This window comes from Hippocampus bargibanti, linkage group LG12 (genome assembly GCF_051943395.1).
Source record: "Hippocampus bargibanti isolate YZ-2025 linkage group LG12, ASM5194339v1, whole genome shotgun sequence".
In the NCBI taxonomy this organism is placed as follows: domain Eukaryota; kingdom Metazoa; phylum Chordata; class Actinopteri; order Syngnathiformes; family Syngnathidae; genus Hippocampus; species Hippocampus bargibanti.
Window position 1 is genome coordinate 3,165,513 of NC_142745.1, and position 15,554 is coordinate 3,181,066.

Here is a 15,554-nt window from a genome sequence, read left to right on the forward strand (position 1 = left end):
TTAGGGTTTAGACACGTACAATTTAGGAATGAACTCTTTTTTTCTGATGAAAGCATTGAATGTTTATGTAGTCCTAAAAGTAAATACTCTGTGGGTCCTGGAATTTGAGTGAAAATAACAAAAACCCTGGCACTGGAGTGGACTTTTTGCACGTCTGGCAATGAATGAGTTAATCTTGAGAAATTACAGAAATTAACTTTTTTTTTTTTTCAAAAATCTTTTATGAGCATCTTTCTATAAAATTCGAAATATAGTAAGTGTGGCCTATACAATTAATTTATTATTACTATTTTAAATTTTGTGGATGTAATTCATACTCGGATGGGTCCAATAGTCTGGAAATTACAGTAAATATATGGAGGTTTGTGTATTATTCATCACTGTCTCAGAGAAAAATACTGAAGGTGGGGCATAGTTGAAACGTATCTTTGCTGAAAAATGGATACGATGAGCATGGATATGAGTTTAGGACAGAAGAAAACTTGATGCTTTGCTCTTTTTCAGCATTTATGAGCGTGACCCAAGACAGTAGATCACAATTGAATTTTTAAGAGGCCATTAATTTCATTTTAAGGGAATTTTCCACAGGTATGGGAAAGTGAAGATAGGCGGAGAAAGGTGGAGAGGGCAGCGAAGGAGACCTGGATGAATTAAGTGCTAGATTGAAAATGGAAGAGAAGAGAAGGAGGGCGATAGATGCCTGCTCAGGAGGGACTGTCTGCTTAATTCATAGTCTATATAGCTTCTTTATCTCTTGCTTTCAGTCCCCCTCTTTTTCAACCCCCCCCCCCCCCCCATCCACATGCAGGTCAGCTGCGAGCAAGCAGGGGTGGAAAATGTCTAGGAAAGGGGACTATGGCAGCAAAAGCAGAAAGATAGAGCATCCTTCACTCTTCTGCCAATCATTCTCCTCCGTCAAGCGCTGCTTGGTGTGCCGCTCGCATGCAGGGAGCCATGCCATCTGACTTAACTATGGAGACGGATTTTTTTTTCTTCGGTGGGTTCGAGAAAGCTCGTGCCAGGGACCAGATAAGGTCCCGAGATGGGTCCGTGCCGGAAGGCGCAACAGCTGGTCTCAAGTGAAACACTCAAAAAACGGGTTAAGAGTGGAAGTGAGGACATAGGATGAGCGGGGTAGCGATAACGTGTATCAAGGTACCAATGGAACAAATGTCATATCTTGGTTTATTCCAATTAATGCTAATGATTGAAAATATGCTAACATATTTAAGTATCAACAGCACTTTTCCCCTTCAGCAGTCAACTCTTAAAGTATACGTTCACATTAGCAATAACCTATATCACGGGTGTCAAAGTCAAGGCGCGGGGGTCAAATCTGGCCCGCCACATCATTTTATCCTGTCCGTAAAAGCAAATGAAGCATGTCAAATTCCATGATGCTGGCTAAAGTACAAACTAAAAAATGTAAAAATTTCCCATGTAAACCACAATCACAGATCTGACAGGTAGGTCACGCCCCGATAGCAACATCAGCTGAAAATGGCGCGTCACAACAACATCCGTGACACTCTGACGAAGGCGGAAGTAGACGCCGAAACATGTCAGGTATTTGAACGCCGACAATTACACTGTCTGTAAGATAAGAATCTGAATTACACAATCACAGTCATTACTTTTATGGTCAAATTTGAAAACCAGTTACCCATTAATTTGTTGTGCACTCTACATGTAATATGTGAAGGGGATTAAACACTCTAATGGCTTCCCCAAATTCATAACAGCCCACGTGAGGAAACAGTCACTACAATGTGGCTCGTGGCAAAACCCTTGACCTATCTGGTATTTACTTTCAGTGTTTTATATAATAAAAAAGGAACACCACATTTTGCTTTGGCATCTACTTCTAAAGGCCACCATCCATTTTTAGACTGCCTTTCTGTGCTCTCATGTCCCCTTTTTTTCATTCCCGTGTGCTGATTTCAGTCTCTTGCATCTTTTCCTTTACTTTGTTGTCCATCCATCACTAAGAGCACGAAATCATCCACCAGTTTCAACACCAAAACTTAACAGCCATTTAACAAATGTACCCGGTAAAATGGAAGTGCGTACGTAGCCGCTGTGCTTGTGGCTTTTACAGGGAGCAAAATATGAACATAATAGTGTTCGAGTGGAAGAAAAAAAATGTCAGAATTGTTTAAAAGCACCCCACAAAGTGTGTCTTTTATTCTTTGCGACACATTTTCAAAGAAAGATTTCAGGGTCGCTAGCTAAAGGACAAAGTAAAGAAGTACATTTGATTAGGCAACCGCGGCTTTCCCAGTGAAACGGTCTCTTGAGTGCTGGTTTATCGGCACTGAGTTCTGACTCTCACACTCTCATCTGCCCGCTGAAACTTTCAGTTCATTTACATTTTGACTTTGCGAGGGAGGCTTGACAATCCGAGAGGGAACAGTGTCTCTTCTGTCTTTGGGTGAGATTTCACTCTGCGGGGAGTTAGAATTGATGTGATACTCTCAAGGCATGATGACGTCCCTGTGAATCCCTGCACCATTTTTGTCTCATTAGAGGGAGAACACGTCAACATTTAAGAGAGCAGTGGTCTTTCTTCATAAATCAGGCACAGTTTAGTTGAACGTATTGTTTAGCTGAACGTATTTCAGACTGTTGCTGCGGCAATGTATTCCTTAAACATCTTTTGCACATAAGATGTTCATTGGTGAAGAACACGTCAATTTGATGAAAAGGTTTCTTCAGCCGTCATCTGTACTTTTTTTGAAGGTGTCGGACGGAGCAGTGTCCGGCGCCGCCATGTCTGGACATTAGGGATATATATATATATATATAGGGCCGATACTACCAGTAAGACTTTAGTTCGCTGAGGAAGCATCTTGGAAAAGAAGCGAAACGTCCGACACCTTCAAAAAAAGTACAGATGATGGCTGAAGAGACCTTTTCATCGATGGACCACTCCTGTACGACTGAGAGCTTACACAGACGTAAACACATCAATTTGTTTTTAAAAAATTGCATTGAGGTTAAAACACTTTTTTCTTAAGAAATGAGTACTGATGCCTAGTTTAAAAAAAGAATTATGACTAAAAACATGGAAAATGTAATTTGAGAAGAAAAAAAATCTATTTCTGAAGTGCTCAAACTGATAACCTCCCGAATTAATCAATACCCAAGAAATAGCTCACATCAAAAATAAAAAAATGTCGCAAGCCAATCAGGTGGCTAGCGGATATGCTAACACTTTGGCTAATGCTAAATGCTATGTTGGTTGATAGTCCAACAGCTGTAAACAAATCACTAAACTTGCCCAATTCTTTGCTCACCATTTTCCAAGACAGATGCTCGCTGACTTGGTCTTGGATACTATTGGAAGTTGGATGGTTTGTATCACTCTTGGGGGGCAGCGGGGGCTATCATAACACGATATAGCTTTGAGTTCACATTTTAAAACGATACAATGTGGGAATAAGTGAAAGAGACGATGCTTGTCACTTGTGCTGAAATTGTCCAGTCCTTTTACATCGTATAAAAAAAGTGACATTTCAGCCGCTCGCACCTGAAAATGGCTGTCATGCCCCTGCCGATTCATTGAAACATGGCGTACATTAAAGTGGCGGAATCGAATGAAGTAATGAAGTCAAATATCAATGTCGTTCTTACTTTCTTCTCTAGTATCTCAATTTGATCTTCATAGAAGCTGGAAATGCTGGCCAACTCTTGTTCCTTCCTCTCCAACTGCCTGGCCTGTGGGACAAAAATAAAGCATAAGAACCTGATCTTGAGAAGGAAAATTAGGAAAACTGATCAAACCCGCGACCTTCAGGATGGAAGAAAATGGGATACAGGGTGCCACCCTGAATATTAATGAAGCTAAAACAACGTTGCAAAATATCGGGTGTCCCATTTGACACCATTTGAAAATGTCAACATTTGAATAACAATGTGTCCTTGGCAAATGACGTTAAATGGACTTTACATTAAAGAATACTTACGGATCACTTTGAGCATAATCATCACAACTCACCATCTAATATGTTAATGCAAAACACTTTTGGTGGAATCAGATTTCAGGAGGCAAACATCCTATCCAATTAATACATCTATGCAACTGTCCAGAAAAGCAAGGTTGGGTGGGTTTAGCTTCATTGGATTGCCTAAGTAATATAAATCTAATCATGGGATACATTGTTGTTGATTTTGTTTTCACCATTGTTTATTCTGAAATGATAACCCTTGTCTGGACCCAACAACACAAAACATACAGAATGTGGCCTGTGATGACAAACTGAATCACGTTTTTCTTCTGAGCACTAAAAACATCTACTGAATGCAACATGACTTACATAACGACTTGCGGTGAGATGAAACGCTTTAACATGACCAGTGAGTCCAACTTTTTTTTTTACAGGTGGGAAGAAGGCTGAAGAAAGAGACGTGGATTTTGAGGCAATGGCAACATGCAAGCCAAGCAAGATAGAGTGTAAATGTTATTGAGGCTCTCTGTGTAACTCAAGATGGAAGTCTAACTGAAGGCACGACCGTGTGACGGACGGATACCCCCAGCTGCTGACAGATGACGAATGACGGACTGGCAAAATTTAGTAAAATGCGTACTTTGAATATTTAATTATAAGAAATAATGATATGACACAATGTGCTGCGTGCACATGCACAGGTAATGATCCACAAAAGGGAAGTGCTTGCCCAGCTTTCTGCGCTCTTTGTTGATAACATGCTCACACAGAGATTGACATTACACTTATTGTAATCCAGTCTTATCCCAATTTAACAGGCATCTGCATCCCTAAAGAGCACATCTGCAAATCCTTATACTGTGCTGCTCACTGCACTTTTTTTCCTTACCACAGAGGCTGTTTGATGCTGGAGAACCCGTGTGTCTGTGTGTGTGCGTGTATGTGTGTGTGTGTAAAATCACCTCTGCCAGCAGCACAGATGATGTGTAATTTTCTGGCTGAATACCTCCCAAAGTGTTGTTGTGTGGAATGGTGCTGGAAACACACTCACAGCCTCGCTTTAATGCACAATGAAAACATGACATTTGGATAGAGTGCGTGTGGGTGTGTGCGCGTGTTTGCCAAAGAGAGAGAGAGAGAGAGAGAGAGAGAGAGAGAGAGAGAGAGAGAGAGAGAGAGAGAGAGAGAGAGAGAGAGAGAGAGAGAGAGAGAGAGAGAGAGAGAGAGAGAGAGAGAGAGAGAGAGAGAGAGAGAGAGAGAGAGAGAGAGAGAGAGAGAGAGAGAGAGAGAGAGAGAGAGAGAGAGAGAGAGAAATAAAGTGAAAGAGATAGATGTAGGGATGGACCAAGAAAAGGCGAGAGGCACTGACAATAGCAGTGTTTCTTACCCAGGCATCTAAATCGGCAGGCTAGGAGAGGAAAAAGGTTCAGGGTTGAGTACGAAAGTAGAATAAAGTCAATGGGATGAGAGAAATGGTTGGGGTAGGGAAATAACCGATGGGAAAAGCATCAAAAAAGGTATCATTTTAAAAAAGGAAAAAGTTGGGGATGATAAAAACAACCATTAAGAAGTCTACTGAAAGAAATGTGTCAAATTTCGTCAATTGTATATCATCATATAGTTGAGAAATAAAATGGTTTGGATCCACATACATTGCTGCAATGATTATATTTTGGGCCAATAATCGACTAAATAAAATTTACTAAATTCACCAGATTAGTACAGGCAATTATAAAATAACCAACGGAATAGTTTGGACATTTAATGGCAGTTTTATGGGCATAACAATCTTTTTTTTTTTCACTAATTACAAGGGAAAAAAGGGGTGAATGCTGTGTGACTTACTAGACCAATTGATTACCTGTTCATTTGCTCCAAAAAAAGCAGTGTGCTTCACATAGACGGCTGATTTGGTGCAACGCCGCAAATGTAAATGCATCCATATCGTGAAATGTTAGTAATAGTACACAATAATAATACTATCTGATTTAATCAAGAGTGCGTCCATCCGTGTGCACCCGGCATGGCAGTGAGCCATCCACCTACGCCCCCGCCGTAGTTAACCTTCTGTCTTTGCTAATCCGCTTTGAACGAAACCCACCTCCTCACACTCCAGAGATATAAACATCCGCTAATATAAAGTCGACAAGATGCAAGCAGATACTTGATACTCCATATGTGAGACTCCTTTTAAACATGGGCTAATAAAGTCAATGTTGGCTATTGAATTATTTTGTGGCTCAAGCATACAGTATAACTAAAAGGCCACCCAGCCGACAATAAAAAGAAAAGCTGAGCTATCACCTGCTATGCGCATACACAGCTAATAGCCCCCAAGACAGTTGAAGTCCACGTTTTGGATCGGCATGATTGTACGCTTCTGCGTAAATGTAAGATATACCCTTACTCTGGGAAAACCGCAGGCCTGAAAATGGTTTTTCAAGCATTGTTAAGCAGTAAACGTCTTTGTTTTCTGACAAAACACACTGCTGACAATTTATAAAATATAAAAATTAAATTAAATCTACTTTTTCCTTTGATAACTTTGCTGCTCTGAATTGTGAATTTCTCCCCTGGGAGACCAATGATGTTATCTAATCTCAACTAAAACTAAAAATAAAATAATTAAAAATAATAATAATAATAATAAAATAAAAATTAAAATATAATACACATAAAATAACATTTTAATAGAAATTAAAGTAAATTACAATCAAATACATAACATTTAATGGGATATATAATGAAGATATGAATAAAGTTTCCATTGATATACTGACTAAAAGACAATGAGTATGTCATTAGAATATTTTTAAGTTTGCAGTTTTGGGAGAGTTTAGGCCATTTCCAGGCTTTTGAAGAGACTATCTTTTTTTTCTACCGAATACGCACCTGCTTATACGTGTCTTATCGATTTAGTATGCATTGTTTGTGGTCAAGAAGCTAAACTTCAGGACTCACTTTACAATATCTAACAAGGTCGGACCAAAAGGTCACGCATGTGTGGGTGTGTGGGTGTGTGTGTGTGTGTGTGTGTGTGTGTGTGTGTGTGTGTGTGTGTGTGTGTGTGTGTGTGTGTGTGTGTGTGTGTGTGTGTGTGTGTGTGTGTGTGTGTGTGTGTGTGTGTGTGTGTGTGTAATGAAGGACACACCCTGCACTTGTCGCCCATTCTAACTTCTCATGGCCAGTTGCCACTATCATTGTTCTTTGTACGATGAGGAACTCTTGATTAACATGAGACACACGAATAGAGATGCACAACAGAAAAAGACATCAGCTACATATGAAAAAGTGGAACATCGGAAATGAAACCGGACAAAACAAGAACAATTTTAGCATCGAGTAAGTGTTACCAACCAATGTCCAAATCCGACCCTTTATTTCTTTCCATGTCAACAATTGCTCAAATGTTCAAGTGAGTTTTGATTCTCCAGCAAGGCAAGACGTCTTGGGGTGACACCACAAACAAGGGGGTGGGACCTTCTGAAATTGGCCACTTCTGGTTTCATATTTTTGCAGTTTCAGCTCACTTTCAGTCATTTTTATTGGTGTTTTGCATTTGAATAAACATATCATACTGCGTGTTTTGGGTATTTTAGATGCTATAAAACGTTTTTCTGATGTCAGTTAGGAAACAAAAAAGTGATGTCGGTTGTCCTTTAAGTGTTCCAGCTCAATCAATATCACTTAAGGGAAAAGTTCCAGAACAACAGGTCTTACCCTGCTGTCATCTCACCGATGGGAGATGTATTCCACTCCTACATGTTTTGTCCTTTGAGCCGCCAAGATTTGTGCCGGGGCGCTACCCGCCTCCGTCACAGCGCCGCACCGATCGAAATCTTACTCTTCCTCGTCAGCAAATCACGTGTGATAGACCGAGTGCGTGTACAAAGGGTTTAGCGGCATTAATATGAGAAAAAAAATGTCACACCGGTGATTAGAGGGGCTGATAACACCCGGTTTCACCATGTGTGAATGAGTCTGGATTATTGTTAGAATTTAGTGGCCGCGTGATTCACGAGTTGAATCAGAATCATTTCAATGAACGACAATGTTACCAGTGTGTACTTGAATGTACACAACGCTTTCCCCCTCACATGTTTTCTTTCGTCTTTCCCCTCTCTGTTTATTCTCTCTCCCTCACCTGCACCCTAGCCTGTGTCTTTTCTAACAAGCAACGCGGGCTATCTAGCTGAATGCCTGTCGGATTCAGACATCTGAATGGATTATATAGTGTGCGAGATAGCCCATCCCTGATGGGAGTCTCAATTTGAATCCTCTTGCCAGATGCTTCCAAGTGATTGCTTGTTCCAGCCACTGCTGCTACCTTACTAGGTTTACTAGAATGCTCCGATGTTGTCTCTATCATAGCAAAATGTATTGACTTATCATCCATGTGGGATTCTAGCAGGGCCCCGGTATGCTGATTTGTGTGACCAATTTTGCTGGAATGCGTTCCTCTTTTGTGTTGTGTCACCCAGAAACAAAATGCCACCAAGATGGTATTGTCAATTTTGAGGGAATACATTTGTGGGTGAAAAAAATAAAATAAAACAGGGAGTATTCGCGTGTTTTATGTGTTAGTAGTATGGGGAGAAAGAAAATGGAGCTTTGGTTGTATCATGTGTCAGTGTTGGGATGTCGCTTTCATTCATCAACGATGTTTCATGATGACATGTACCTGGAGAGAGCGGCGAGACACATTAGTCTCACATTTAAATTTATCATCCTGAATATTTGGCAGGCCGCATACTAAAAATATGCCTTTGGTAACAAAGAGAGGACAATCGGCTAATTATGCGCGGCTGTGGCGGAGGCACGTATGGAAATTTCAGTGTCTTCAAACATTTTTTTATATAGCTTTGTTCGTATCATTAGAACAAGATTTTTTTTAAAAAAGGTTTGGATTTTTCAAAAATGCAAACAAACAAAATCTCCATCTTGAAAGATCATTCACATGTAAACATGGACTTTGTCAAATGCCCATCCTTAATTTCAACTGGCGCTTTTCCACCGTGTGGTGTGTGTGTGTATGTGGGCCAGATGGCGATGGCTGTGACAGCTATGTAAATAGAGTGACTTCATACCAAGACAACAGAGTGTATAACTCTCCTGTGACTTCAACAAAGAGGACGAACCTGACCCAGAATACTAATGTATGCAGACGATCATCTAGACACAACTACAAATGGCTTTTAATACTTTCTCCATGAGTTCCCTGTATGATTGTCACACAGATGATGAATTAACTAGCCATTTCGGTCTAAGAAAAATTAAAATGAATATTCTTTGCTGTCTAATACATACCCATGTTTGGACAAACGGAATGTCACCACATTCATCCACATAGTGTGCAGTACATTTTTGGTGATGCTTGATTTCATTTGATTGACGGCCATTATATAACATATATCAGGTAATAGAAGAGATTTTCAGTGAAACACACACCAGTTGTGCCCAGCCTTGTTTTCATGTGCCCAGAGGCGTCCACCCGCTACTTAACTGTGTGGCATCACAGTGTTTAATCATCGTCGGAGTGGACAATGTCACACGCTTTGATCTCAGGCATAGCTCAAAGACAAGGGCACAAGGACAGGTGGGAAAGGCACATATAAAAAATGGAGAGGACACTGCCCAACATCACATGTTGCTGTGCAGAAAAAGAATTCAGACCCTTTATGAGAAATGATTACATGATTTAATATCGCCATCTAGAGGCTACTGACGACACTTCAACTTTTGCATGCCTTGCTTCCTCTGTAATTTTTCGGTAAAACATTGAGGTGAAAAAAGTATGACTTCCGTCTGACTACAGAGACAATTAATTTGCAACTTTCCAAAGCTGTTGCAACACAGTGAAAATATGCGCTGACCAAATCGACATTTAGCGACTTAGCACGGTGTGACTGAAGTACCCAATTTCCCATCAACTGCCCACACAACAGTCTGGCTGAGGTGTTAAAAGGAAAGAGGACGTGTGAGCGAGAAGGGACATCATTATGACCAAATGGGCATGTCACCTCTCATCACATGCTTCATCTCGAACAGAGAACAGTCCTTTTTTTTTTCCTTCTTTGATAAGTTGCGACTGCAAGTTGTATGGAATTTTAGACATGTTTGAAACAAGTCAGTAATATTTCAATGCTACATCAGATCAACCACCAGATTGAAGCAAATAGCATCATGACAGAGACACAAAGGTCTTGTCATTCATGCTGTTGAACCTTTATTTTCAGCTTCGAAATTACTACACGGTAATGTATGCCTCCCTAACCAAACAAAAAGCCTTTCAGACTTTCATCTATCCATTTTCTTATCCGCGTATCATCACATGGCATTTGGAGCCAATCCCAAGTGTCAGAACTCGGCGAGGTAAGGTTGCCAGCCAATTGTGAGGCACACATGGACAAACAACCATCCGCGCTCATACTCACACCAACCTCCAGGGACAATTGAGAGTGCTGCATTAAAGGACAACCGACATCACTTTTTTGTTTCCTAACTGACATCAGAAAAACGTTTTATCGCATCTAAAATACCGAAAACACGCAGTATGATATGTTTAGTCAAATGCAAAACACCAATAAAAATGACTTCAAGTGTCCAAAATATGCAAAAAAATTGAGGTGCGAATTGGGCGTTTTCAGAAAGTCCCGCCCCCAGTTCGTGACATCACACCAAGACGTCGTGCCTTGCTCGAGAATCAAAACAATAGCTTCAGATTCAGAGAATATGCTATGTTGTTACACATCCAGTTATGAATATGATTCAAATAGTTCTGAAGAGGAAAGTATAAATGTTTGCAATCGATTAAAGGTTTTCTGGGTCGTTTTGATGGCTCAAGACTGATGTGTAGTGTCACAGAAAATGCAGAAGATGGCGGCAGAGCTCCGTTGGAAATAGGTGTATTATTCAGCTTGGAATTTTTGTCAACGAATATCAAAGAGTTGTCTCGGTGTAACATACAACGATTCACCATTGCGTTATTTATGTGTTTTCCTTCTAGTTTTGCCATCAACACTGATCAAACACTAAGTTTTCAGACCAAACAAAGTACAGCAAAACGCATTGAGGTGATGCAAGGTATGTCCTTTCTCAGTCAGGGGCATTCCTTCAGTGACGTAGGGTGAGTACTCATCACCAACTCAAAAACAAGACTTCCGGAATATTCAGTGCAAGTCTCAAAACGTAAAATATAGCTATATGCGGTGGAATCTTTGTAAAATAAGCTCAGTTGAGGTCATTTGAAGCGATTTTACAAATTATGGACACAACTTGTCCGGAGACGTCGGTTGTCCTTTAACCTGCCATGCATATTTTTGGAACGCCAGAATATATGTATTTTTTTTCTTGCACAATTTGGTGATACGGTCTGGAATGCAAAAAAATATTGCAAAGACAACAGTCAACGCTTTTATGGGGTACTTTATGTCTGCTCGGCTTGCGTAATTAAAATAAGGGAGATGAATCTCTGCCATTGATAACAGTTTGGGGAACTGTTTCCCTTTCAACTGGACTCAAATGCATTCGAAGAGCACATTTAAAAAGAATAGTTGACCAGCTTACTTGGCAATAAAATTATTTGCAAACATAAGTGTCCAGCCAAGCTGTGGGAACACTCAAAATGAATTTAAACAGCTGCGATAAAATAGAAAAGGCAATGATGCTGTATTCGTTCTGATCATTACATTAGGGAACAATTTTGATTTTTTTTTTCTCCCCGTGCTGATTAAAATTAAAATTGCCGACGCCAAAATCGTTTTTTTTTTTCGAGGACGTCTAGTTTTTCATTCAGAGATGACCCTCGGGATGAAAACAATTCTGTTGTAAGAAGACCTGATTACGACTGGATTAATCTACCTCTAGCAACTTTGTGCAGTAACAATTGCAATTGCAGTTCCCTATAGGTTAGAACTCTCTTAACATGGTATCAATGGGCACAGACTTATAAATTCCATTTCATTTTATGCAGGGTTTATCTTCATTTTTAAAGCTTGAAACGATGTCATCTTGGTGTTTTATTTCTATGCATATATAGATATTTCATTGTTGTTAAGAAAACAGGGGTCTTGTCATTGCAAAATGTGATCTGATAGAGAGAAATAGAGAGCAGATGGCGCCGCAAGAATGGCTGTCTTTACAGCAGGTCCTGTATTTTGTTTTTTTCCTTTATTTCTTTCTTTCCTTTCCTCTTACTTTCATCACTGCGCTGCTGTGAAATGTAAATGTCTAATAAAGGCCAATCCAATCCAATTCTGCACTGAAAAAAAATCAATTACAATCGTTATCAGACCTAACTTGACCAAACAAAGATGCATTCCCCCATGTAATCTTTGTTCACGATATAATGCTGTGGATAGTGACATCGATGCAAATGTGAATGATTGAAAGTTCAGGATTCCAACATACAACATCGAAACAGAAGAGGGAGCTGTTGTTCAGTAAGTAAAATGAGATTTGACAAACCATGACTGGTAATAACTCCAAAAATGTACATTGCATGTACAATTATGGTGTGTCTGATAGAGTTTTTTGTAGGGTTTGTTTATTCTGCATTTGGGTTCTGTATACTTCTACGTGTTTAAGGAATGTTGTAGGGGAACACACTTGATATTCAGCTAAATTTGAAATCAACAAAGTCAAAGTGACCACAGGAAGTACCCTGAATTGTGTTCCAGAAAGACAGAGTGACTCACCAGGAGTTTTGCTTTCTCTTGTTCTTCACGGGCCTTCTCTTTCTCAATCATGAGCGAAGTGCTCAGACCATCCAAATCCACCGAGGTTGCAGTGCCTCTATCCCTCTGGGCCAGTGCTGACATTTGCTCTTGCACCAGTGCCTGCTGATTCTTAAAGCTGAATTCATAAATATAACCCAAAGATAGATCATCTACAGCCGGCTGGTTATCTGGTTAGATGGCTCGATAGATAACACTTACTTTCGACGAATTTCTTCCTGTAGTTCTTTGGCAGAAGGGCCGGGAGATTTTAAACCTGGAAACGAAAAGGTGAAACGTACAATGGTGCTTCGTATTACAACAACACAGCTAAAAGGAATAACAAATAGAACACAAGAAGAGGGAAGATAGAGAGAATATAAGTGACAGCGACATACTTGATGTTTTATGATTGTCTTGCTTAGTTGGCGGCCTGTTGGTACTGGAAGACCCTTGAGCATCTCTCATCCGACTGAGAACATCATTTGACAGCTGGAAAACAGGAAGCAATGGACTCTTTGCATCATGGTACAGTATTACCAACATCTTCATTGTACTTGCAGCAAAACAGGACTTCACTCAACCACTCACACATTTAAATGGCTGGTCATTTAAAGGACAACCAACATCCCTTTTTTTTGTTTCCTAACTGACGTCAGAAAAACGTTTTATAGCATCTAAAATACCCGAAACACGCATTATGATATTTTTAGTCAAATGCAAAACACCAATAAAAATGTCCAAAATCTGCAAAAAAATTGAGCTGCGAATTGGGCATTTTCAGAAAGTCCCGCCCCCAGTTCGTGACGTCACGCCAAGACGTCTTGCATTGCTGGAGAATCAAAACAATGACTTCAGATTCGGAGAATATGCTTTCTTGTTACACATCCAGTTATGAATATGATTCAAATAGTTCTGATGAGGAAAGCATACATGTTTGCAATCGATTAAAGAATTTATTCAGTGCCATTTTGAGGCAACATTTGGGGGGAAATGTATCACCAAAAAAGAGGCAGAAAATGGCGGCCCAGCTCCTGTGAGGAATTAATCAGCCCGTTTCCAAAGGCTGATAAATTCCTGATATGGAGCTTGGTCGCCCTCTTCTGGCGGCTTTTTGGTTCAACACGAGGTTTTCAGACCAGCCAAGTACAGCCAAATGCATTGATGTGATGGAAGGACTGCTACAATGTGTCCTTTTTTCGGTCAGGGGCGTACCTTCAGTGACGTACCGTATGGACTCGTCACCAACTCAAAAACAAGACTTCCGGAATATTCAGCGCAAGTCTTAAAACGTAAAATATAGCTATATGTGGTGGAATCTTTGTAAAATACGCTCAGTAGAAGTCATTTGAAGCCATTTTACAAATTATGGACACAACTTGTGCAGAGAAGTCGGTTGTCCTTTAAATGTGTGAGTTTGTCTTGCTGGTTGGTGTCTGAGCCATCTAAATGAATCAAAACTGGTGACCATGGGTTTGACAGATTATATTTTGTTTTGTTGCTTCCGTGAAAGCTTTATTTGCCCTTTATTTAAAAACACCTTTCATGTTCAGTAAACAACGTAAAGGCCCCCGTTTCAGCGTGTTAATCATCATGATCCAGTGCCCACGTAATGGAGGTCAAAGCCGCAGTTTACTTTCACTACATGGTAATCGTAGCCTGACCGAGTCATTTGTCGATTGTGCCAATTCGCAAGCAGCAGTTGTCAATAAAGGGACGTTCGAGTGCATGAGCAGGTTCAAGTGAGGACAAAGAAACCCGTCAGCCAACAATGATGAACAACAGTCCACTCAAGCATCAGAACTAAACAGTGGACAGTTACCTTCACTCCTTCAATAACAGTGACCTTCTCTTCGTCCAATTCGAATGACACTTTCCTCGCGGCGCTGCCATTTCCTCCCATTTCAAACGATTTCTACGTTTCACTTCGCGCGTGTGTGTTTGCGTTCAGCTTATTATTTTTATTTAAGTTAGCTTTATTTCCCGTCAAACTGGCATCCACTTGACAGCGGCTTCACTCGGCCGCCAGCTGGTCAAAACGGTCCAATCAAGGTCACTGCGCCCACACTATTCTCAAAGCCAATTGGTTGGATAAAGTCACATGACAGGTGAAGGGTACGACGGGAAGTGTAGTATTCAGCTACAGTCCACGTCTCTTTCCGGAGCGGTCATTTGTTCGATCCAACAAGAAGAATTTACGCATTTTACAGATATGTTGACCAGATACGAAAATACTTTTGGAAGGCCAACCATTTCATTATTTGGATGTTAAAATAACTTTGACCTGATATAAATGGAATACTGTGCTGTATTGTGATTTCTGGTGATGATAAATATGGGGGTTTTGTTAGTTGTATATAATTATCCAAATCATATTTGGAGGGAGAAAAAAATCGCAATAATTTAACACTCTGATTCGTGCTATTGATTTTATTTTATTTTAAATGCCCAGGTAAAAAAAAGAAACATTTGAAAATTTCATAAGGGACCACAGAGTATTACTTATTTTTATTATGTATGTCACATGAATTCATTTAACGGGAAAGTGTTATTTTACAAACAATGGAATCAAATTTAGAGAAGCATTGTAGAGCAAATCTGCAAAATGATAAAGCAGATAATGTGTACTACTCCAGTTAAGTAGCATCGTTCATCTTCATATGAATCAAAAACGTATTCGGCCAAGTCGAGAATGTTTTTTTCTTTGTTGTTGCTCCACAAACAAATACATTCAAATGTAACCTTGCGCTATGTTTTCACCATATCCTCGGGTTTCCACTGTGAATACTATGTAGCTTTAATACAGGGATCTTTTCACATTTTCAAGCACTCATACAAACAGTGATAGATGGGATAAATAAAAAGCAACTTTTGTCCTTGAGAGAGAAAATGC

The 15,554-nt window shown here is 40.0% G+C and overlaps 1 protein-coding gene across 2 annotated transcripts in view; it reads right to left on the reverse strand.

The window, feature by feature from the left end:
* The window catches only part of chchd6b (coiled-coil-helix-coiled-coil-helix domain containing 6b), a 37,405-nt gene extending 22,698 nt beyond the window's left edge, over nucleotides 1-14,707 (reverse strand). Inside the window, exons 1-6 of one of the 2 annotated variants that reach the window (XM_089010324.1) lie at nucleotides 14,484-14,707; nucleotides 13,060-13,153; nucleotides 12,884-12,938; nucleotides 12,644-12,800; nucleotides 5,335-5,355; nucleotides 3,634-3,717 (exon numbers count right to left, since the gene is read on the reverse strand). In XM_089010324.1, coding sequence (XP_088866450.1) covers nucleotides 3,634-3,717; nucleotides 5,335-5,355; nucleotides 12,644-12,800; nucleotides 12,884-12,938; nucleotides 13,060-13,153; nucleotides 14,484-14,564 — 492 coding nt within the window. In that variant the 5' untranslated portion in view covers nucleotides 14,565-14,707. The remainder of the gene's footprint in view (nucleotides 1-3,633; nucleotides 3,718-5,334; nucleotides 5,356-12,643; nucleotides 12,801-12,883; nucleotides 12,939-13,059; nucleotides 13,154-14,483) is intronic. The other variant, XM_089010325.1, reaches the window with a different exon arrangement.
* Between the last annotated feature and the right edge of the window lie 847 nt (nucleotides 14,708-15,554).